This window comes from Musca domestica, unplaced genomic scaffold (genome assembly GCF_030504385.1).
Source record: "Musca domestica strain aabys unplaced genomic scaffold, Musca_domestica.polishedcontigs.V.1.1 183, whole genome shotgun sequence".
NCBI classification, from domain to species: domain Eukaryota; kingdom Metazoa; phylum Arthropoda; class Insecta; order Diptera; family Muscidae; genus Musca; species Musca domestica.
In genome coordinates, this window is record NW_026712241.1 from 53,685 (window position 1) to 78,747 (window position 25,063).

At 33.6% G+C, this 25,063-nt stretch overlaps 3 protein-coding genes across 4 annotated transcripts in view; 1 reads left to right on the forward strand and 2 right to left on the reverse strand.

Annotated features, from left to right (window-relative positions):
- LOC101889306 (lysosomal-trafficking regulator) overlaps nt 1–14,535 on the forward strand; it is a 43,781-nt gene extending 29,246 nt beyond the window's left edge. For both annotated transcript variants that reach the window (XM_005184657.4, XM_011294704.3), the window contains exons 7-22: nt 40–1,041; nt 1,268–1,521; nt 1,590–2,547; nt 2,734–2,849; nt 2,907–4,349; nt 4,405–4,806; nt 4,867–5,040; nt 7,393–7,543; nt 7,609–8,174; nt 9,519–9,652; nt 9,714–10,485; nt 10,557–10,698; nt 10,761–11,119; nt 11,238–12,094; nt 13,745–14,245; nt 14,307–14,535. In XM_005184657.4, coding sequence (XP_005184714.3) covers nt 40–1,041; nt 1,268–1,521; nt 1,590–2,547; nt 2,734–2,849; nt 2,907–4,349; nt 4,405–4,806; nt 4,867–5,040; nt 7,393–7,543; nt 7,609–8,174; nt 9,519–9,652; nt 9,714–10,485; nt 10,557–10,698; nt 10,761–11,119; nt 11,238–12,094; nt 13,745–14,245; nt 14,307–14,427 — 7,952 coding nt within the window. In that variant the 3' untranslated portion in view covers nt 14,428–14,535. The remainder of the gene's footprint in view (nt 1–39; nt 1,042–1,267; nt 1,522–1,589; nt 2,548–2,733; nt 2,850–2,906; nt 4,350–4,404; nt 4,807–4,866; nt 5,041–7,392; nt 7,544–7,608; nt 8,175–9,518; nt 9,653–9,713; nt 10,486–10,556; nt 10,699–10,760; nt 11,120–11,237; nt 12,095–13,744; nt 14,246–14,306) is intronic.
- Nucleotides 14,536–14,672: 137 nt separating this feature from the next.
- Nucleotides 14,673–17,923, reverse strand: LOC131801933 (centrobin-like). The gene is given in 8 exon segments (XM_059121055.1): nt 14,673–15,223; nt 15,288–15,860; nt 15,915–15,973; nt 15,976–16,014; nt 16,017–16,074; nt 16,140–16,290; nt 16,350–16,526; nt 16,678–17,923. Coding segments are annotated over 8 exon segments (1,995 nt in total). The 5' UTR covers nt 17,475–17,923; the 3' UTR covers nt 14,673–15,082.
- A 2,339-nt stretch (nt 17,924–20,262) lies between these two features.
- LOC101887907 (nuclear envelope phosphatase-regulatory subunit 1 homolog) lies at nt 20,263–21,246 on the reverse strand. Its single transcript, XM_005184649.4, has 4 exons — nt 21,013–21,246; nt 20,877–20,948; nt 20,684–20,818; nt 20,263–20,621 (listed from the first exon to the last, which is right to left on the reverse strand). The coding sequence occupies exons 1-4, from the start codon at nt 21,032–21,034 to the stop codon at nt 20,476–20,478; spliced, it is 375 nt and encodes a 124-aa protein (XP_005184706.1). The 5' UTR covers nt 21,035–21,246; the 3' UTR covers nt 20,263–20,475.
- Nucleotides 21,247–25,063: the final 3,817 nt, after the last annotated feature.

The following is a 25,063-nucleotide window of genomic DNA, read 5'->3' on the forward strand; positions in this document are numbered from 1 at the left end:
TAATTATAAAAATCTTGTTTTTATTTTTTTACTTTACAGTGGAAAAAATGCAAAAACATTTGCGCAAACTAAAAATGGTTATATTAGCGAATGCTGCCAACAATTGGGAGCAACATGCAGAAGAGCACAATCGTGAGAATACAGTGTTACAAACATTACAATGCCTGCTTAAAATTGCAGAGCTTTCTAATATGAGCAATGAACCCGCGGCCGTAGTAACTAGTACCAGTGTTTTAACATCTGTTACCACAGATGTTCATAATCAACCGAATTTCGATTTGAGCACAAGAAGAAAATCATGTAATAGCTCTCGCATTTGTGGTCAATGGAGATCATATAATTATCCACTATTATCTACTGGACTGCCTAGCAAAAACGCCCTTGCAACTCCTATTACTCCTTCGCAAAAAAGACCACTTTCGGGTGAAAGTTGTGATGTTGATTATTTCTCGACAAGAGCATCAGTCAATTGTCCGGACAGTGAACTGGAACTAAGTGAAAATGATCAAGAGGATTTCTATTTAACTGCCGACGAAGGCTATGAAGCCGATGGCGAAATTCAAGACTTATCCGAAGCAGAAACATTTTCAGATGTTGGTGAACTATGGCACTCATTTCAGCCATCTTCACGTTATCGCACTCATATTCTGCACGAAGGTATTTGTCGACTGGTTGTTGACATTTTAATTGAACTCAGCCAAAAATGCTGCGAGAGTCCAGTAGCTGGTTGGTGTGATAATTTAGCTCAGCTGGTTAATCGTTTGTTTGTTATTCGCGAATATTTGGGAGGACCTCTATTTCTTCTCAAAGGATTTGCACCGATTTTGAGGTGCAATGATAGTCGCTTGCGTGAGCTACAGCAGTCTATATTGGAGTTAATAGTTGACCTCAATTCGCCAGAAGTTCTAACAGTATTTTTCGGAATATTATCATCGAAAAATCCACCTGTCGATATTTTGGTAAAATATATGCATTACATTTGTTCAAATACTTTGAAAAAGTGTGCAGCTAGTGTGGAATTGGAATTTCCCATTGGTAATGGTAAGAATTACATGTTTCATATTCAAAATAATGGCAATTTTTTACTAAGAAAGAAATGATAAAAAAAACAGTACCTCGATTAATCTCGATTAAAACAACGAGTGTGCCACACATTAAATTTTTTTCTCAAAAATAGAAAGATGGATCAAAAAGCGAGTCCTCTCTGCTTTAATATTAATACAACATAAAATTGTAACACAATTATTTAATATTTACATAATTACAGATGAAATATGTATATCCACTGCTGAAAAAGAGCCCGCAGAAGCCATTGAACGCATACGATTTTTTCAATTATCACGCAAAGCATGTACACCACTAACACGTTCACCGTGCATTCTACCCATAACTCATACACGTCTATGGACTCCCGAAGGATTTACAATTTCTTTGTGGCTTCTTGCAAAAGGATCACAGAATCACAAAAGTACCAGCCAAATCGTTGATGATGATACCCGATCTTCAAATGACGTTTACATGGTGAGTTCTCGAATTTGAAAATTGTGTAAACATATAAGTATGACCTAAGGGCACCCTTTATTTTTTAGAAAACACATATCATATCAATTGGAACCAATCAAGCAATGTTAAGTGTATATTTAAATAACAATCTTCAACTGGTATTTGAAACATGTAAACCCAATGCGGAGACAATACGCAATATTAATTCTCCCATGGATGAACCAACTTCAAACGAACCAAACAATGAAAATTCATGCAAAAATCCGACACGAAGTCCAGAAATGAAACGTAATAGAAGAACGAACAACTTTGAAAGTCCAGACATAGAAAGTCATGAAATGGACGTACTTTCTGCAAAAACCCATACAGCCTCACCGATTTCTAAAGCTCTGAAACAAACTAAAAATGTAATACTTAACAGCTTTAGTAACATGCATTTATTCAACGGTCACCCGGAATCACCAGAATACTTTGAGAGCGCCCAAATAGATCTTAAACAATTCCGTATGAACCGTAATAGGTGGACACATTTTACAATAGCCGTTGAAATGGTTAATGATGCATTGGAGTTGTGTGTTCACATAGATGGTCTGGAGCAACATCGTCTTTCATTGCCATTTTATAACATACGTTCACTCACTAGAAATCACACCTTTCAGACAATTACCTTGGGCGATGGAATCGTTTCAAAATCTCCCAATACTACAAGTTTTACTGAATCACGTTCTACATTGGATAGTTTCCCCATGCATGTGGCAATGACAAATATTATATTATTCAACCGTTCCATAACTCTTAAAGAAGTTATATTAAATCTTACTGCTATGGGTCCCGATTTCAATGAACTTACTCAATGTCATGTGGCCAATTTGAAACCCAATTATGGTTATCTTAATTGCTCCAAGCTTCAGTCGCCACATTTTTGTAATTTTGGAGATGCTATGAAATTATTACGTGAATCGCGAGTCTTGTGCTACTCAGCTTCTCAGCCGAATGTTATAATGGCCTACGATGCTAGCATAGAATTGGATAATGTCGCATATGGTAAGTAAAGTTGGCTTTACTTTGGTAGAATATTTAAAAAATGGACCATGTCTAGTTAAAAACAAACCAGAAAGTCCTAGAAAATAATAATTATATAATGGATACTGAAATTGATTTCTCAACCAGCTTAACATTGGAATGCATCGCGATGTTTGAACCGATAATTATTTTGCTTGTCTATTTTAGGCCGTCAGTATGGTATTATGCGTTATGGTGATTTGCAATGCAATGAATTGCAATCAATACAAACATCAACAATCCTATGCGGAGGTCTATCGAATCTTTTGTACCTATTTGCTAGAGTAAGTTCTATTATACATGAACATGTATAAACATTAATATTTCGGTATTACTTTCAGATTGTCGAAATAACACCAAATTCAACTACCCAAGCCATGGCATTAGACATTTTATTGACTGTGGCGTTTTCGGAGTCACAACTTTATACCGAATTCCAACGAAATGATTACATAAGTCTTATAGGTTATGTCATAAAAACGGATAAATGTAGCAAGGACTGCCAGTTGCTTCGAAGCATAGTAAATAATGCATGTTCCCAGACGGTCATTCAAAAGAAAGGTGACTCATTGCATATTAATGAAACGACCGTAGCAACTGTAATCTACCCGAAACTGTTGATATCTGTACTTCATCGATACTCCGATTGGCATCGTTCCGGAGCAGAAAATTCAGATGTCTTAGATATGCTCTTCCAATGCATTCTGGCATTGACACGAGAAAAACATCCCCAAAGAGATTTCAATATCGAACAATTCAATAAGGAAGGTCTAATGAAAGAGCTTTTAAATTTGTTTAAAGTCTATGTAATAGAATCGCCAAATCCTGTTTTCATATCCAAAAAAGCCGCCGAGGCTTTTGTTGGTATACTTTCAGTATTTGCGGGTTCACCACCTAAGCCTAGTTTGCTGGATGAAATAATGAAATTACTTCTCCTGCTTCATAAGCCTAGCGAATGCTATGTAACACATGATCGTTCAAAATTTTATTTTTTACTTTCATCGGAAAAACCAATAAAAGAGAAATCTTCCCTTGGATCAGCAACTAATTTCGGTCGAAATTTTAAACAAAACTTGACCAAAAGAACGCATCCTGGAAGTGCTAAGCCATTGGAACAGATATGTACCAGCTCAAAATCACACTCGAATTCATCGAATGGAGCTGATAGCGATACTGCTAGACAAGCCCGTATAAATAGACTAAGAAAACTTCATAGAAGTATGTCGTCTTATAAAAAACCATTAGATGAGTTTGAAGAAAATTTGGAAAATGTGGCTGATTGCTCAAAATTAAATAAAAATGCTTTTCGCCTTATCAATCCGGAAGAGGCTCTGAAATGGCGTGTTAAATTTAAAAAGCAACAACCTAATAATTTTTATGGGTGTGCATTGCAAGTAGCTCAAGTATCACATAGGCACTGTCGGTCGAATAGTAAAACTCACCTACACTTTTCATCGCCACATCACAAAATAAGACGTAAAAGAATCCGTTTGTGTGAAACAGCATCCGCTCGTTGCCCCAACACTGCGAATAGAGATAGCCACCGAAAATCAATCAACGTTATGGGACATTCCCTAACTGCACCACCATTTTTAGGAAATGTTTATGAATATCCTAACTTTAATGCAGTTTTCAATTCCAAGTCAAGGATGCAAAATCGCAAACAACGAATGTTGGTTAAGACAGACTCATATGGTTCAGTTGGCATTGCAGCTTTGCAGAGTGGTCTTTTACTATTGCTAAAAGATTTCCTTTGTCTTCTTCCCGATAATGATATTGATGACGTAAGTCCTTCGATAACATGCACATTTATTAAATGATAAGATCTACATATTCCAGGTATTACACCACTACATAAAAGTAGAATTTTTACTAGTCTTGGCAAACCATCAAAGTTCAAATGTTCGCGCGGCCGTTATTAAATTGATGAGTTCGTTGACGCAACGTTTGTACCCGCAAGATATTCAAGCATGTTGTAAGGCATACTATCCTCATCATTTAGCCAACCAATTAACGATTGGCCTCTGCGATTGTAACATGTTCGAATCCTGCTTGGAATGGGTTTGTGGTACTCTGGGAACACTGCACAGTATACTGAAATATAATGTTCCATTGTCGATCCAACAACGTTTTGGTTTAAATGCTTTATTGGCCGTCGCATCGAAATCCGTTGCCTCAAATACATGCCAAAGTGATTTCTGTGAAAATGCTTTCAAAATAATAAAAATATTATATGAAGGGGTAAGTTATAAGAGCAAATTTTAAAGCCAAAAAAAATCACAAACGACATTTTATTTGAAGGAACTTGAAGATCAATTGGCCATGATTGAGGCAGGTCTTATTCAGTGTTGTGTCAAGGCATTATATTATCTTTATGCCAGGACTACACCCTACAATACAAAGACGGAAGATTCAATTGCTGACACGCTAGTATACATAGGAAACATCTCATTAAAATCCGTAGGACACATTAATGTAAGTGAATTTTTCAACATAATTTCCATTGCTACTCTCTCTTTCAAAAATAATCGAAAATGTCGGGTTCATTTCTTATGGAATGTTCAAAATTTTAAACTTAAGAAATGGCATTATGTGGTTTTCACAATCTATATTTGTTTATTTATTAATATTGGGATTAATATTGGATTATAATCCAAATAAAACGAAGGTCATCGTATACGCAATATAAATATTTTTATAGGACAATCAGGGGTTGATATATTTGACAAGCAAAGATGTTTGGGAATAATTTTAGATAACATGCTAAGTTTTGACTCTCATATTGATTGATATTCTTTAATCTACGGTTTTCTGTATTCTACGCAAGTTATACTCTGTAAGCACATTTTTACTACAAGGGTCAAGGCACTGTTAATACCTCATCTTGGAAGTAATAGCTAGTACATCTGTGTATAATCTTTTGAAATTAAGCAAAATTTTGAATATGATAATCAGATTTGTGTATAATTTACAACATACAGGGTGAGATAAAAAAACTGCAACAAAAGCAAGTATCATAATTTTTACATTTTTTTTTTTTTTTAATTTTATTGAATGAAAGCAAAAAATCTCGGAAATAGCATCAATTTTAGAATAAGTTTGTTTGAATTGGTTAACTTTGGCACGAATTATGGCCTTCAGACGGCCAATGAAACCGTCACACACTGCCTGAATTTTTCTCTGCGGTATTTTGGTCCATTCCCGGCGAAGCGCTTGCTTGAGGTGATCGCCACTTTGGTATTTTTTAGTGCCCACCTTGCTTTCCAAAATACTCCAGACAAAATAGTCCAACGGATTGGTATCCGGAGATTTGGTGACATTGTGCAGAACCTCATTTTGTAACCATTCTTGGGTGGGTCTGCGGCCAAAATGTTTGCTTGCCCAAGGCTTTAATACAACCTTCAGCATATTTTCGCGATAATATTCGTCATTTATTCTGATGCCACCACGGTCGAATAATACGAGCGGAGAGCGACCATCGGCTGTTATGGCCGGAGCTTGAGTTCTGGTGGCCAACCGAAGGTGCACATTTTCATCTGACCTCTTTGGCAAGTAAACACGATAATTTTGTTTGTTTTCAAACTGCTGGACAACGAATGTTTTCTCATAGGAGAAAACCAAATTAGGCAGTTCACCACTTTCGCCTAGTGAAGCAACTATTTAGCTATTTTGAGTCTATTTTCTTTCTGTTGCGGTGTAAGTTCTTGCAACTTTTGCACTTTGGAATTTCAATGGCTTTACCCCGAGCTCTTTTTTCAATATTTGCCGAATGGAATATTGCGATATGTTGAGCTCACGAGCCATTTTTCGGCCCCTGTGACACGGTTTCGATCAAGTCGCTTCTTTACTTTTCGAACCATTTCTGCTGATGTTGCTCCTTTCTTCCATCCACTTCCATGACGTCGGGCTACGCTACCAGTATCATAGTAACGAGCGATGGTACGAGACACAAAAGATTTATTCATATTTAAATGCTGAAGTTCTCTAACGATAACCACTTGTGGTTTTCCTGCCAAATATAAAGATATCACACTATCACGCTTGAATTCCATCACGAATAACTTTTTTTCTAGAAAATTATTACCAAAATGCTTTTGTACGCTTGTAAACAATATAATGAGCTGTGACTGGAATAATTTTAACAATAATTTTAATTTATAATCTTTTGAAATTAAATAAAATTTTGAATATGATAACCTGACTTGGATATAATTTACACTTAAGTGAACATATATCATTATGTTAAAAACTTGTCATGATGTTATTTTCGAAAATATATTGATTTACGCACTTCCATAAGGTTATTAAAACTCTATATCGTAAGCCTTAGTGTTATTTATTTTCTTTTTCGCGTTATAGAAACACTCTGATAGTACCTCAAATACATAATGCCACTTTAAACAAATGTTTTGATGTCCGGGTAGCTAGGGTATTTAAACAAATTGCCTGTAGAATTTCATATATATTTATACCCTATTTGGTCTAAAACTTGGGTTGTATCTATAGATTGAATGAGCGTTTAATTTATTTTTTTTTAATTTTACTTAAATACAATAATGAAGGGTAGAGAGCCAAGGAATATGTTTAATATTGATTTTCGATTAAAAACTTTGTAATATTTATCTAGGCCCAGAAGGCTTTTATATTACTAAATAAATAAAATAAATATAATAATATGGATACAAATCCTATTTTTTAATTAATAAAAAAAAAACATTTTAATTACTAAAATTGAATCGTGATGTAGCGTATTAAAATGCTTTATTATTGTTTAAAATTCTTTAAGATTTTAGATTTTTAAGATTTAAACATTTCACATCCTTCCAGATCATTTGGGATATTGTAAATGCCTTATCCTTTTATCAAGAGAAACAGCCACAAAATATTTTGAAAGGTTACCGTTCTATATTAGCTAAATTACTACTTAACTGGCTAAATGGATTTTTTGTGCCAACAAATGTACCATGGAGTTTTAAAGGTAATTAATCACAGTTGCCTTAAGTAAATCTATGAACTTACGATATTGCTTTCTACTTCATACAGTTCAACAACTTCCTAATTTCTCAATGTCCGAAACAAAAACTAGACTGGAGCTTCTAATAAATCGCAGCTGTCAATTTTTCATGATTTTCAATGAAAAATCAACGCCAACACCGCATGAAATTGAATTATTTCAAATGTTGGTCTCCTACAGTATTGCTACCAATCAACGTTGCAACAATTTTATAGCATGGGGATTGCAACCATCACATCCACGTGATTTACGGTGTTTTATAGTTGATGCATTGTGGATCTCGTGTCAGGATGACTTTTTGCCCGCTATTATCTGTGATGGAAAAATGATTAAGGCTCTGTTGTGGCTGAGTCTTTTAGAAGATTTGGAGGAACCCATCACGAACTTACCGAAGTTGTGTAAGCGTTTGGGTATAAATGAGAACGATTCAACATGGAACCTTGAAAATGAACTACAACGTATTGATGTTCAAAAATCTACAGAAGTGGTAAAACAAAAGACATCTCTAGAAAAGACGGTATATCGTTTTGAGTTATTGGCTCAGGGTTGTATAGAGACTTCCATGATTACAACCAGAAGAGTAGCAGAATTACAGGTAAGGGTTCTGAAATGGCATATATTCTTTATAAAGGGATTTCCCGAATACTTATTTTTGTACAACGGATATGATATAATCGAACTGTAAAATTAAATCAGCAAAATGTACAGAATAAAATTAAAGTTATATTAATTATTTAGTATCTCCTAAACTATTCTAGATTTGAAAAAAAAGTTCCAAGACAAATTTAGAAAGTAAGAACTTTTTTCTTTTGTTCCTCATTCTAGCCAAAATAAATAGTTTTTATACCCTACAACACTATGTGTTGGGGGTATTATAAGTTTGATTGGGCCAAAAATTATGTAACACGTCGAAATATTGGTTTTATATGGATCTTCCTATCTCGCCGTGCTGAGTCGATTTAGCTATGTATGTCCATCCGTCCGTTTGTCCGTCTGTCCATGTTAATTTGTAATCACTCTACAGATCGTATAATATTTAGGGGTTGAAATGGACCAATAACTGATAAATTTCCTGATTTTGCAGTTGCTCTACAGGTCCCAATTATAGGCCAATCAAAACGGAATTTAGGATGGGGATAGAGCTTAGGGCTGGGCAGAAGCCTTCCAATTTTGATGGTCATCGGGTAATATTTAGAAATAGACCATAACATGTGTGTTAAATAAAAGTCAAATTTTCAATTAAACCGCGAATATTTATAATCCCGGCGAAATCACAAATAAACGAAAAGGTCAATTCTGACCGTTACGTAGATGCCAAGAGTAAATATGTCGGATATATATAGCGAAATATATACAATGTGTATATACAAAAGAAGGGGATGTTAGCTAGAATACTTATATCTGGACCGATTTTGACAAATTTTGTCAATATAGAATGCCCTCTTTTTTCATATTTTTTATCGCATGCGATTTTTTCTATTTGACTTATAATATTGAAGTGTCTATTTTGTAATATTTTTTCACTTTAAAACAAAGGTTAGGGACATCATATACAGATTACAATTATCATCCGATCTTTACGAAAATATTCACAAGGGTAGGGTTAGGCTCAGAAGGGGTATATTTAGGGGTTGAAATGTACCAACAACCAAAAATGTTCTTGATTTTGCAGCCATTATAAAGGTCACAAATAGAAATCAAAGGACACGAAATCTAGCATGAAGTTAGAGTTTAGGGCAGCGGGTAGAATGGACCACTACTTTTGTGTGAAACATGACATAATTTCAAAAGCGACATCTTCCAAAAGGGATTTGAACATAAGGGGGCTTCTAACATGTTGTAGGGTATCAGATGGTCGGCCGCGCACGACGTTGTGCAGACAAATAAAAACTGTAAAATCACATTTTATATAAAAACATATAATTTTTCTTGACTACAGAATTCGGAACGCAAATTAATTATGAACCACATGAAGGACTACGATGATACTCACTACTACAACAAGTGGCTCGAAATAGTCAGAAGGATGACCCATGAGGGCGCTCCATGGTTTAGCGAACACAACAGCGAAAAGTAATCTTTATTGTCCAAAATTATGTATGATGTATGTTATAAGGGCATTATATTATTCTAGTTCCTGGGAATTGGATGCAACCGAGGGACCATCAAGAGTGCATACTCGACTCAAGCGATGCCATTTAGATCTCGATAAACGGTTCTTTATGCAAATTTATGATGAGTCTAATGACGCCACCAAGAACGCAAAGTCCATCGCACAACGTTCAGAATACTCTCGACCATTGGAATATCTTATATCTAGCTATGACCAGCAGTTGAACATATCATTAAATTCACAAATTCTCTATAATTTTCCTGCCAAATTTTTGCCAGTCGATGGAGAGATAGATGGCGAAATAATTGTGACCGACCATAAGCTTTACTTTTTGGCTACATATCGTTGTAAATATTTTTATGTGAACTGTGATATATCTAATATAACAGAAATTTGGCTAAAACGTTATCAGCATCAGGAGAAAGCCTTCGAAATATTTTTGGATACAAACCAATCGCTTTTCTTTTCTCTACAAAATCAAGAGGATTGGAAAATAATGCGCGAAGTATTCTGTGATAAAATTGTTATTACACCCGATCAAAACAAAGTCCTCTTGATAACACAGCAATGGCGAGAGGGTTTACTCACCAACTGGGAATATTTGATGACTTTGAATCAGATAGCAGGACGAACATACAATGATCTCATGCAATATCCAATTTTCCCATGGATATTGTCGAATTACACATCGGATATTTTAAACTTGGCAGAGCCTCGAAACTTTCGCAAGTTGCCAAAACCAATTGCAGTACAAAACGAAGAAAACGAACAGCATTATATCAACAACTATACCGTAAGATAACAATAGATATCATTTCATAACAATATATATTACTTTTCTATTCTATATGGATATATTTCCAGTACATAAAGAACACGATGACTAATATGGGTTCAATGATATTAAAGCCCTATCACTACAGCTCGCATTATTCCAATTCTGGAACAGTTTTACATTTCTTGGTAAGAGTACCACCTTTCACCAGTTATTTTTTACGATATCAGGGTAAGTAGGATAAGGTTCACGTACCCGACCACTCTGCTATTTCATTCTTACATGATTTCTAGATAACAACTTTGACATACCAGATCGCACTTTTCATGCTCTAAGTACAACATTTTGTTTGGCTAGTAGAGATTCGCCTACGGACGTTAAAGAACTCATACCCGAGTTTTTCTGTTTACCCGAAATGTTTGAGAATTTTGAACGCTTTAATTTTGGTTGTCGGCAAAATGGAGAACGTGTAGAAGATGTTTTATTACCCCCATGGTGTTTAAAAGATCCCAGACTTTTTATTCTGATACATCGCCAAGCCCTAGAATCGGAATTAGTGCGAAATAATTTACATCAGTGGATAGATTTAATTTTTGGATATAAACAAATGGGTGAGGCAGCTGTGGAAGCCATTAATGTATTTCATCCTGCGGTGAGTTGGAATAATTTAAAATTCTTCTTTTCAATAATACGAAAAAAACTATGCAGACCTCTCAAAAGTATTTTATATTACCCTATGTAAAAAGTCTTGTGTTGTTTTCTGTTTTCAGACATACGCCGTATTTCTTGAGTCTGAAATTGAGGATCCCATTGAACGAGAAGCTGTTCAAACCATGGTTAAAACTTATGGTCAAATGCCAAGACAGTTATTTAAAACTCCTCATCCTCCTTCAAAACATTTGGCATATCAGTGTGATAAACAAATTTTGCCTAGCGTTCGTGGTTTAAGGTGGGGCATATATGTCGGTTCACCACAGCTGCCTGAACCATTCTTGGGCAATACTCACAAACTCATTGGTGCTGAATACTTGTTATCATTTAACAATACGAATGTAGTGTATGGTTTGCCGTCACACTCTTGTGTTATGCAGGGTGCTGAAATGGACACATTCAATGTCATTTCCTGGGGATATGATGACCGAATTGTTCGTATACAACCGCTAAATAAACTGAATGCGAAACCAAAAAATCTCCTGTATAATAGCACTTTTGATGATATTACAGCATGTGGCTGTGATCCAAATTCAAATCAACTTTGGTTTGGTCACAAATCCGGTCGCATTTCGATCTATAAATGTTCCAGTATAGAAGCAAGTCAGAAAAACGGGAAAAGCCGCCAAAGCTACGTCAAAGACATACGTTTTTCTTACAATTCTGTAATTAACAAAATAATAAGTAAGGCCATAGACTCGGACGGTGGCGATTTAACATCATCTACTGCTTCCGCGAATTCCCTGAGTTCCTCGGAAAATAATTTGCACAAGGATGGAGCAGATTTGTATTGGAGTGGCCCGACAGTATTAATTCGACACACAGATGAAATAACATGTATTACACTATCGGTAGAATTTAAAATTGCAGTGACGGCTGGAAAAGACGGTATTGCTGTGATTTGGGACCTGAACGAGTAAGTATCATATATATTTAACATGTTTATATCCTCCACCTTGAAAATAAGGGTATGTTAAATTTGTCATTCCGTTTGTAACACCTCTAAATATTCATCGTAGACCACATAAACTGTATATATATTTGATTAGGTTATGTTAAAGGATGCGCGGTTGTGTAAACAACCACTCCACTCGGTGACCTATTGGTCCATTGTGTTCATCCTAATTTAGAGAAGATGGAAGAATAAAATAATAATGAAAAGGAAGGAAACGAATAGTGAAGAAGCGAGAATTTTGAGGATTAAGATAGAGGAGTTAGTAAGTTTGTATCCACGGTGTAATCAGCATGTCGCACTTACCCATTTTAGTCTTCTGGCTAACTGAAGAATGACTGCTGGCCGGGTTTCGGAGAGGGATGACAGGTCGAGCAGAATTTGGTTACCCTATAGTCTCTGTCTCACTCCGATTAGAGTTGGGCAGTGGAAGAGTAAGTGCTCCACCGTCTCAGTTTCCTCCTCGTCCTGACAAAGCATGTAGTATTCAGTATAAATAAATAATAAATTCTATGTAGATTTAAGGATGTCCGGTCCACATTATTTTACATAGTGCTTTAAAACGCTTTGATATGACAGTTTGTCTTGTGTCTAGGATTGTTGGTATTGAAAATTATATATATCGGTCCACATTTTTGTATATTGTGTTGTATGGGAGCTAGACGAAAACATATTCGGTATTTTGAATATTTTGAGTAATTTTTTCACGATTTTTTTGTTTGGTATATACAGTTTGTAATGGGTTTTACCTCATGTAGTATATCATGGTGTATATAGGTACACGTTTTTTAAAGCCCTCATATTACGGTACCTACAGATATTCGTTTTTTTACTAAAAGTTCGGGCTGGACGAACTTAATGTTTTTAATTGTTTAAAGGTATTTAATTATCGATATTTTAATCGACGGGCTGAAGAAAGTGTTTCTTTATTTTTATTATTTAATTCATACTTAATACTAAAGCCTCCAAGGCCAATTAATTGTATTAATAAAGTACTCAATACCAAGTAGAAAAATATAAAATAACTTATATTTAACTATCACACTATTAAAAATCAAGTTATAAAAGGCCCCCCAGCCAAAACTACAAAAAGAACCAATAGTAAAAAAATGAATCAATAGAGGCACAATAACCAACAACAAGCTATTAAAAAAAATTTAAGAAAGGTGAACAATAAAGGCGGCAATAAAAAATTAAACCATTAAAAAAGCTCAAAACAACGAAAATAAAACTAATTGGGATAAATACCAGGATACAGGACATGATTCAATACATTCAAATACATAAAAATTGCTCAAAAGAAACTCCTAGGAAATCTATAACAAAATTTGAGATGTGATCACGTTTCTTCAAAGCATGCTCAAATCTCACGATAGCATTAACTCTTAAACAAATACAATTTATCGTACCAGATACCAGCTTAAGCCCATAATTGATATGAGGCATTAAAAGAGCATTCGCCAACCTCTTTTTAACCCATAATGGTAAAAATAAATTAGTACCATATAATCTACGAAACTCTTCTCTGAACAGAATCGTTTTTGTTATTGTAATTCTCTTGTATTTATTGTAATTGATGATTTTATCTATAAATTGATTTGTTTTTTTTTTCAGTTGGAGCTATGTACGAACAATTGAAAGGCCCGCCGAAATTCATCACTCACCCATAACATTATTGGTTATAAGTCATACATTAGGCGACATCGTCACTGTTCACTCACTGACACAACCATCACATCAACAACAAAATCCAATTTCTGTAGACACATCAACACCACACACTTCCATGGCATTCATATCCCCACCCGTTCCGTCAACACAGCCATTAGCCGATGAATGTTTTGAAGTTACAGAAGAAAATCTTGATGATTTTGTAAATGTTTGCATCAATCCAAATGGAAAATCGATATTACGTTTGCATTCAGTGAATGCTCGATATATACAGCACTTCGTACATGAGGATCGTATAACGGCGGTTTGTTATTCATACATAAAGGAGGGAGTTGGTGTAAATGTCATTGCAACTGCGGTAGAAGGTGGTATTGTCCGCTTATGGTCCAGCTGGAATTTAAGTTTTATTACGGAAATCGTAACCGGAATATCGAATATAAGAAGGTACGGAAAAATAAAATAAATGTATGCATAAAATACGAGGTTTTCTTCCTCTTCTTTGCAGCCTTACATATTCAACACATCAGCATTTGGTTGTTTTAACTGAAAACTCCCACATACAGGTATGGGAAACTATAGGACTGTGTGGCAATTGTCCGAAATTTCCACAAATAGCATATAAATAACTTTAGAAAAGCACTTTAACATGACAGTAACATGAATTATATCCTTAGTTAAGTTTATAAAAGAGAATAAATAAGTAATAAAAAAGCAATGGCTACAAAAACAAAGAATGTCAAGAAAAATATCTTTTTTTGGCCCAAAATTTAAATTATATAGCCAATATTTTTTTGATTTGTTTAATATTATCATAAAAACTATTGGGGCTAACATTGTGGCTTTGATTACATTTTCAATGTTCACACTACGGCAAACGAAATATGAATAATAGAAAATGTTAAAGTGGCAACAAAATTGTCTTTGAATTTAAATTTTCCCATATAATCCAAATTAACCAAGTGAGACGAACTTTAATTTTACAGCAAATGCAAAGAGTAACATTAAATGGATTGCGAATTTTATCGCTAACGTGTTATCCAATAAACACTAATGTTTAAGATGAACAAAAAAACATATTAAATTAGGGAAGCTTTACTTTATCCAACTTATAAAGCATTTTTTTCAGGTTTAAGGTAAAAATTAACTCTGGTTATTGTAGTGGTTTGTGACATAATCAATTTATTTTATACAATTATTTTTCTAACACTTTATACATTTACTCTAAAAATAAAAAACATCGTCATAATATATGAATAAAAAAACTTTTAAAATAAAAAATATTTATGACTTCCACGGCGGCTGGCGGGACTGGCAGTAACGTTTTGCATTCTTGTCCAATTTTTCTTTCGATTGTTTAGTTTTGGATGTTAATGATAAAATTTCATTCAGTTTGTCAAAATCGCTTGGAGATTTCGAAAGCAGCTGGAATATAAAACAAATACTGAAATTAAATGGAAATATATTTTTTGAAAAACAACTTTGTTACCAATTCAATGTAAGCTTGCAGTTTATCCACAGGCGGAGATGTATTCTTTGGAAGATTAAGATTATTTTCCTTTTTACTAGTTTTCGGTGTTTCATAGTGATTCTGGTGATTTTGTTGTTGTAACAATGCATTGTTATGTGTTTCATTGCCATCAGGTGACTCATTATCCGTTGTCTCGAGTTGAGTTAATCGTGTTAGATTCGGCGATGTCAATATTTCCAATGCTTTTTGCCATTGAGTTTCCATTACATTGTGTAGTTTTTCAGCAATGTCAGCCCTTTTGGATTTATACAGACTCAATTTTAGTTCTAGATCTTCAACCTCTTCCTTTTGTTTTTCTTGCAATAGTTTTAACTCTAATTCATTTTTCTCATTTATCAATTCGAACTGTTTGACAGCACGTTCCGCTATCAATCGTTCACGCTCTCGCGCTTCTGTTCTCAGATTTTCTTCAGTTCTATCTAGTTGTTCCTGAAACTCTTTCAGCTTCTGTGAAACTACATTTTCCAGTTGTTGTTGATAATGACACTTAAGGGACTTTTGTTGTACGTCTAATTTTTTCCTAAGAGTGCACTATGGTATAAAAATTAAACAAAATGTTAATATAGGAAAAACGCTTTTGCCTACCTCGTTTTCAGTTAAATGAGCTAACGATTCTTGTAGTGATTTCCTTTGGTTTTCCAATTATCAGCTCTTGACTTTTGTTTTTGGTGATATTCATGCAACATTCTTTCTGATGTCTCAATGTAGAATTCTCCTTTTCAAGTTCTTCACACTTTAGTTTAATCTGAAACATTTTAAAAATGTTATTGGTTGTAGCAGTGGTTTACTCGGATTTTTATCTTTAAATACTTTTTCATATAAATGTTCGGACTTGGCATATTTGTCTCTCAACTTTTGTAACTCATTAAGGGACATTTCTTCAGATCTCTTACATGCATGAACTTGTATTTCTAACTCCTCCATTTTCTGTTTGTAGTGAGTGGACGACTCATTCGATTTCTGAAAAAACGCATTCGGATTTGATTTACTTCAATAGTCATGATTCGAATTTGAATATACCTTGTGTAGTTGGTTAGCTCCATCTCCATTCTCTCATTTTTCTCCTGAAATTTTGTTGCCAAACTAACAGCTTGTGCAAGTTCTTTTTGTAGGGCTTCCATCTTTTCGTCATATTGCTTACGTTGCTGTTCATAAGACTGCAGATTTTGCTGTATTTGTTGCAGCTCTTGTGAGAGACTGAAATAGAAATTTTTATAATAGATATATTTATGTACATTTGTTTTCTGTTCCCAAGTAGGCGAGTATACGGCATCACCAACTTACAAATTCTTATTTAATTGTATACATTAAGATACGTTGGATTATTAATAGTAGTGTTATCCAATACCTTTTATTTTCCATTTGTACATTATTCAGAGCATTATCTTTTGTTCGATCAACTTCAATGGCAACCGATAACCTTTGCTGATATTCTAATAATCGCGATTGCAACTGTCTCACTGTCTTCTCCAAATGCTGCCTCCTCAGCTGCTCCTCCTTTAAATTCGACTGCGATGATGTTGCTATAGCTGTGGATTGGCCACTTTTCCCCCAAATTTCACTTAGGCTTATAAGGTTGTTTTCGGTTTTTGACATATGATTGTCGGACGTTTGAACTTTGTCTGCTGATCCTGTATGAATAGATGTCCGCATGTTATTCCCATGTGACTGATATTGGTATTCCATATTTGGCAGCCGTTGTTGTACTTTAGCACTATATTCATCACTGTGTCTTTGTTGCCAGTAATCACCGCTATTTGCGGAAACCCGATCATTTGACAGGAAATTATCAATTTCTAACAATACACCATCATCCTTGCACTCCTGTACAATATTTGATTTCTTAGAAGCAATAGGTTGTTTGAAAGAAGTGTCCATACATTTAGGAGTTGAGTGAACCATTCCCACTTGTTCTCTATTGTGTTTAGAAGGGCCAAACTGTGTTTTTATCGTGTTTGCTGATATGCTCGAAATATCTGAGGGGTTGTCTATATAAGCCATTTCTTCTCGCTCTAAATAATGCAATTTTGTATTTATATTATTCAGTTCAGCTTTTCGACTGGGCGCCAGAAATTGATAAGCGTTTGAAGTCGGTGGTGGCGGCACGGATAAAGACTCCTCTTCTTTACTATTTTCCAAATCCATTGCTTGAAAATTACTCGTCAGGTCTCTGGCAATTTTTAGTCGTCTTTTATTTTCTTGTATGCTTTGAGTTGCTTTCTTTTCAAAGATTCTAAATCTTCTGCTATTAGTTTTTCCTCTGCATTAGCAAGATAGTAATCGGGTGGTATCAACAATAAAATATCGGTATCATCAGAATCACTCATTACAGCTCCTTAATTAATCTGTATGCAGTTTTGCATTACTTTGTTTTGCATTATAACTAATTATTTTTTAAAATAAAATAGTACATTTTCAAATCCAAACGCGCACATCTGCTTGCAAGCTACAATTATAAACAAGTGATTGAGTACAAGAACAGTTAGTCGGTAACAGAAATGATAATCGGTATTTTATATAATTTAAAGTAACCGTTCGGGCAACTTTTACCAAGTTTATACGGTGGTAGTTTAACTTTCAATGCATTTAAAAAAGACGGTAATGGACTTCTTTTATTGAATGTCAGAATGCAAAAATTTGTCTTTGTGACGTTGCCGTCCCGGCAATTACGAAGCCATTATCAATTATATAATTGAAAAGCGTATAATTTCTTTCTTTTTTATTCCTTGCTCGTTTGTTCATCCAGTTTCATTGTTTTCAAAACAATAAATAAACTCAAAACAATGAACTGTTAAACCAATTTTGGAATTGAAAATGTTGAATGAAAAATTATTTAAATTTGTAAAAATTGTTGAAAAACGCGAATTATAATAGCCTTCGAATGACGTAGTTTAAGAAAACATATAAAAATCCACTTATATTTGAAAAAAACATTTAAATTTTTTTTTTGACATATCAATGCTCCCAGGCGTTGATGCATCTACCTGTATTCTTCTGCCATGCATGTACTAGAGTCTTAAATGCTGTTCACACATTGCGCATACATAAGTCAAATGAAATTCCCTGGATGTGAGTCGATTTTTTTTAACTTAAGTGATTACTTAAGAGACGTGGAGACTTTGGCTCGTGTTTCCAAGGCACCGCCAATACATGGAAAAGATCCGAGACCTTAATGAATCCGATTTTTTAGTTTATTCCAAAAACAATTTTATCAATTGTAACCGCCAATTTGTTTATTTAGAAATACGCCAAGCGGCTCTGAAAGAGAATCGATTTTATTTGATGCATACGAAATTGAATTGACGGTTGTAATCCATTCGATTTGTCAAAATGTCAAATATCAAATATGCTCAGTTCCATGGTACAATGAATTCAAGGTAGGGCACATGGTACAATGAAGAGAAGGTAGGCTAACTTTGACATATTGCAAGTATAGAGGTCTACCTGTTTGGCTTGTAATGTCAGAATCACTATCAAAACAATAAAAAAACAAAAAACTTGTTGCATTGATTTGAATAAATAATTTAAAACCGCGAAAACTGAATGAAAGGTCAAAATTCTTTTCAAAATCATGTTCTATATATCTCTTATAGTTTATTTCGCGACAAAAACTGAAGACTTTGTCGATGCATACGTTGCAATAAGCATTGCGAAAACACCAGAATTTGAATATTTTCTGAACATTTTTTTATTATTGAAAAGAATACGCACACATAAACAAATGAAGTTGACATATTAAGCCAGAAAAATAAAAAATTGAAATCATATGATAGTTCTGCCCTACCTTGAATTCATTGTACCATGGTAGGGCAGAACTACCATATGATTTAAATTTTTTTATTTTTCTGGCTTAATATGTCAACTTCATTTGCTTATGTGTGTCTTCTTTTCAATAATAAAAAAATGTTCAGAAAATATTCAAATTCGGGTGTTTTCAAAATGCTTATTTCAACGAATGCATCGACAAAATCTACAGTTTTTGTCGCGAAATAAACCATAAGAGATATATAGAACATGATTTTGAAAAGAAATTTTGACCTTTCATTCAGTTTTCGCGGTTTTAAATTATTTATTCAAAATCAATGCAACAAGTTGTTTGCTTTTTTATTGTTTTGATAGTAATTTTGACATTACAAGCCAAACAGGTAGACCTCTATAGATGCAATTTTTTCAAAGTTAGCCTACCTTGTATTCATTGTACCATGCTCAGTTCTATCATGATTATACCGTGCGTTGTTCAATATATGTCCGAAAGGTTTGATGCTAAAATGTTGTTCAATCACTGGTGCAAAAAATTTGGCATAGCTCATTTAGTATTTAACGAAGAATTCACAGGAATACAAGTGGCTGAAGCTCGAAAAAACGAATGAAGTAGACCTGTTGCAACATTTTATTATATTTTATACATGAAATTAACATGGTAAAAACTTTGTTGTCATTTTCGTCCTATGGGTTCTGTTTACGGCTTTTTAAAGATTTGGTCCAGCAAGCTACACTTGAGCTCGTGTCAAAAGTCTTAAATATTTTTCCTTGACATAAGCTTTAAATTGGTAACGGTCGATTTTAAATGTTTTTAAAGTGCTGGTCATACTTTCCAGGATTGGGAGTAGAAAATGTCTACATAATAATTCTTAGGGAGGATTAAGATTGTAGACAATTTTTAACAAAACAGATCAACTATTTAAAATCGACTTAAGTTTTCACATGGTAGAGGGTGTATAAAGTTTGACGCGGATGAACTTAAGATTGCAATTTTTCCTTTATATATTAAAACAATTTTGCAAGCTTTTTCGTACGAAAACACACTAGAATTTTATTTAGATACTTAAAATACCACACTATACCTGTTTTGGACAGTGTCTACCAGGAGAACGGATACATTCACAAAGACTGCATTTTGTTACAAATAAAAAATAAAAATGAAATATTTGAATTTAATTTATAAGCATAATTTAATGTTTTTTCCTCCATTTTATTCTCATTTTGTGAACTATCGATCACAAGCACACATCAGTAATAAAATGAACTACCTATATTCGTATTATAATTACAGGTAAGGGCAATAAATGAATGATCTTTTATCATTTAATCCCATTGTGAGTAACCAAACATAATAGCATGCGTTGTCCGTTGGTGACCAATGACATCAATTGTTATTCGGCCGAGGCTTTAATATAAGTTTTCCTGTATCGTCACAGCTCATATTAAAATCACCAAGCACACTTCGCATACGTGAAGTTATAATTTGTGGAGCGATGACCAGTTTATGTATTCCAAAAACAAATAACACCACTATATAAAGACAGGTTAAACATAATGAATAATTAAAATAACATTCCTTGAACTATACATACGTAAGGTTAACGTTGCAAAAGTAAATACTGGATGAATAAGAAGTGATTCTGTAAGAGGAACGACTGAAGTTCTTGGATCTCGCAACCAATACCAAGCACCAATCGCAGTGCATAATGATATTACGGCTAAAACAACTGCAGTGACAGAAGAAGATTGTAATTAACATTTTAACAAAACAATTGCTTCACTTACTTCGCCAACGAACAGTTGATGGACGGTAGGAGGACACAACTTCCGTGAGTCGCCTTTCGAATGCTTTCAAATCTTAAAAGGAAATGAAATGTTTTATTGCATGTATAAACCAAAGTTCATATTCACCCGTACTAACCTTCGCAGGCTGAAGGTTCCATATTTACGGTGTTGTTATCGAGTTTTATGTTGCTTACGTATTGTTGATTAAAGAGTACTGTCACAGGATGTTTTCCTTTCAATTATTTTGCATTCCGCTTTGTAAAATTTTATATGTCTCTTATGTTATTGTTTGATGTTTTCATTTATTTTGGATTTTGACGGCGTCGGACTCATATTTCTGGGACACGACAGAGTGTTGCCAATATTAGTGATTTTCTGACACTTTTGTTGACAACAACATTTAGGGTAGCCTAGTTCAAATTCGGCCATAATTTAATTTGTCTTTTTTGGTAACATGGTACAATAATAAGATATTGCAAGCTATCGGACATGATATAAATAAATTGGTAGTCATGTAATCATATATTCATATTCTTTTTTCAAAATTATCTATTTGACAACATCTCATTGTCAAAATGTATATCTATAAATGCATTGTATATACAAAAATTAGAGATGGGAGCATGCTTCCTATGTAATAAAAATTGGACAAGATAATGTTTATTGTGTGAAAATATATTAAATTTGGGGCAAAAATCATCCATTAAGTATTATCATTTTTTAGAAAATACAATATAATCACAGTGTAACCAAAAGTAATAAACATACGCAAGTGTGTGAAAACAAGAATTACGAGTCATACGTAAAATGGCAATTTTGACATACACACGGATAATAAAAGTGACAGCACATATGTAAAACCCATATCAACTGATATCAGCTTTAAACAATAAAAATAAAATTTGCCGCAAAAATTCATTGATAAAATAATAATATAATAAAATAAAAATATTTGTTATAGAATGTAAAATAGACAAAGGAAATACAAATTCATATTTTAGCATTTGATAGCAATAAGTATGAGTCGAAGGTAAAATGACAGTTTTGACATAAATACAGAAATGTTTGAAAAAAAAAAATTAGGGCAAAATATTTCAATACCTATGATTTAAGGTGAGAGTACATAACCAGCTTGAAGTCTTCGCATGACATATTTTGTGATATATCATAAAAGGTTGCCAGAGCCGCACATAAATTCTTTCGGTTTTATCGTTTTCCTTTATAATTTGACATTAAAATGCCCATCCAAGATGCCAAACTGCGTATGTACGCTTTATATAGCATATATCATGGTAGAATGAATTAGGTAATGTCATGCAATGATATGTTTACAATTTTTTCAAAATCATTCATTTGACAACGTCTTATTGTCAAAATGTATACTTGTAAATCCATTATACATACACAAATCATGGGAACCTGTTTTATATGCAGTGAAATTTGAAAAGGTAAATTACAGAAAATGCAGAGATGGATATACTTATTTGATATGACGTTTCCTTCTTAATTTCACGTTAGTGCAATTTAGAAAAATTTTCCCGATAATAGAAAAAGCATTGTTATATTTTATAAAACAACGCCAACATCAATGGTGGTGAAACTTTTTTTTGGTATAGGTATAGTTGAAAATGTCTATTCTAATAAATGCATTATAAATCGCCATATTTGCCGAAATTAATTGGAATTCTTTTAAAAAATATGATCCAAACCGTTAAATATTGGTAAAACGCAATTTACGTGCGGTTGAAAGATTTAGAAGATTTTCCAAACGAATTTTAGTTTTATGCCATGGTAGAAGAATATAGGTAGACGCATCGACACAGCTGCTGAGACAATGAACTGTCAAACCAAAGTTGGAATTGAAAATGTGGAATGAAAAATTATTTAAATTTATAAAAATTGTTGAAACACGTGTATTATAATATCCTCCGAATGACGTCGTATAAGAAAACATATAGAAATCTACTTATATTTGAAAAAAATTAAAATTTTTCGACATATCAATGTTCCCATCTACCTGTATTTTTCTACCATGGTACAATGAATTCAAGGTAGGGCAGAACTACCATATGATTTAAATTTTTTTATTTTTCTGGCTTAATATGTCAACTTCATTTGCTTATGTGTGTGTCTTCTTTTCATAATAAAAAATTGTTCAGAAAATATTCAAATTCGGGTGTTTTCAAAATGCTTATTGCAACGAATGCATCGACAAAATCTACAGTTTTTGTCGCGAAATAAACCATAAGAGATATATAGAACATGATATTGAAAAGAAATTTTGACCATTCATTCAGTTTTCGCGGTTTTAAATTATTTATTCAAAATCAATGCAACAAGTTGTTTGCTTTTTTATTGTTTTGATAGTAATTCTGACATTACAAGCCAAACAGGTAGACCCTATACTTGCAATTTTTTCAAAGTTGACCTACCTTCTCTTCATTGTACCATGTTTTCTACCATGTTTTATGCAGTTCTTTGGTTCCTCTTCTACAGTGGTTTCTATTTACCTGCATCAACATTAGCTGCGCATTAGCCTTTGCAGACCAAAAAACCTTTTTTATGCCATTTTTTTCTGAATCCCTTTATTTGAATTGTATTTAAGTGCCCAATCGTTAGCTGCACATTGGACATTCCTGCCTCGAAAATTTGGTAATTTTTTTCTTTAATTTGGTTACAAAAGTTGTATTTATCTGCACAAGAAAATTTTTTGAAAACTCAAAAAAGACAATAAAAACTACCACTTCGTTTTTGTTTTTGTATTCGCAGAAACAATAACAACACAAGAAAAGAGCATGCATTAAAAACATATTCTCGCTTCCTCTCCCACACTAAAAGATGGTTATTCTGCTGCTGCTTTGTTGTGCACGAATAGAAAATTAAAGATAACTGCACTTTTTGTGCACGTAAGTAAAATTAAAGATACCTGCTTCATTGTGCAGATAAATGCAATGAAGCTACCTGCATTTTGGGCATTGCTGTACAAGATGTCGTGCAATTTTTGATTGTGCAGGTAAGCAAAAAATACTGTATTAAGCTTACGATCTTGTCACTTGGGCAAAAAGGTTTTTTTGTCATAGAAGTTATTTTTAAAATAACTTCTGGGGAGAATATCCCAGACAAAAAACAATGGAACTTATGACGACTGGTGGATCTTTCCGAAACCTAGTCATTCCTTGCCTTACCCCCTGGTAAACATTACCATCGTTCTCCACTAATAAACCAACGTTGCTTTTATAAAAACAACAATAAAGGGATTAAGTCTCACCATTTTGCAACAACAAAAAACTATGGTATCCCGAGAAACAAGCCAACACTGTTCTTTGCTTTTTTATCAAACAATAAATACCAACACGAATTGGCACAATACCGTATTCATAATACAATTAAATTATTTTTCATCACAAAAGGAAAAAATATATTCTCCGGAAAAGCTGGCATGGCACAATTACCGAAGGTAGAACAAAGCCACCCCCTATATACAATTTTTTTTCTTTTGGTGCCCATATTCTTTCAAAACATATACCCATTTTGTGTATGTGTGTTTATTGTTTTGAATAAATTTTGAATTTATTTCAAATTCTGAATTTATTTCAAATTAAAGCATATTTTCGACGTTAATGGGCACTTCATTGTACAATTTTAAAATAAATCTGTATTGTCCTACTATATTAGATTCAATCTTGTGGAAAATCCCAAAATTTTCATTCTTGTTTCACGGGTTTTTCCCAATATAAGAATTTGGTTATAAAAATAAAATAAACAAAACCAACTGCTGCATATTTAAATGTCTATTTGACACTATAAGACTCCAGCACAGAGTTGAAATTTTCTAGTTTCTTTAAAGTTGAGCAACCTTTCTTAATGAACCGTGACTGCATGGTACAATGATATCAAGGTAGGGCTATGATACCATATGATTTCAATTTTTTTATTTTCTTGGCTTAATATGTCATCTTTTTTTGTTTATGTATGTGTTTTCTTTTCAATAACAAAAAAATTGTTCAGAAAACATTCAAATTCGGGTGTTTTCAAAATGTTCATTTCAACGCATGCATCGACAAAATCTAGAGTTTTTGTAGCGAAATAATCCTTTAGAGATATATAGTACATGATTTTGAAATGAAATGTAGACCTTTCAATCAGTTATCGCGGTTTTCAATTATTTATTCAAAATAAATGCAACA

Excerpts from the sequence above, each read along its gene's own strand:
- LOC101887907 (XM_005184649.4), bottom strand. The coding sequence starts at position 21,034 with ATGGAACCTTCAGCCTGCGAAG. Across the intron at positions 20,949-21,012 it reads GGAACCTTCAGCCTGCGAAG|ATTTGAAAGCATTCGAAAGG; the intron begins GTTAGTACGGGT and ends TTTCCTTTTAAG. Across the intron at positions 20,622-20,683 it reads TTTTGCAACGTTAACCTTAC|TGGTGTTATTTGTTTTTGGA; the intron begins GTATGTATAGTT and ends GTCTTTATATAG.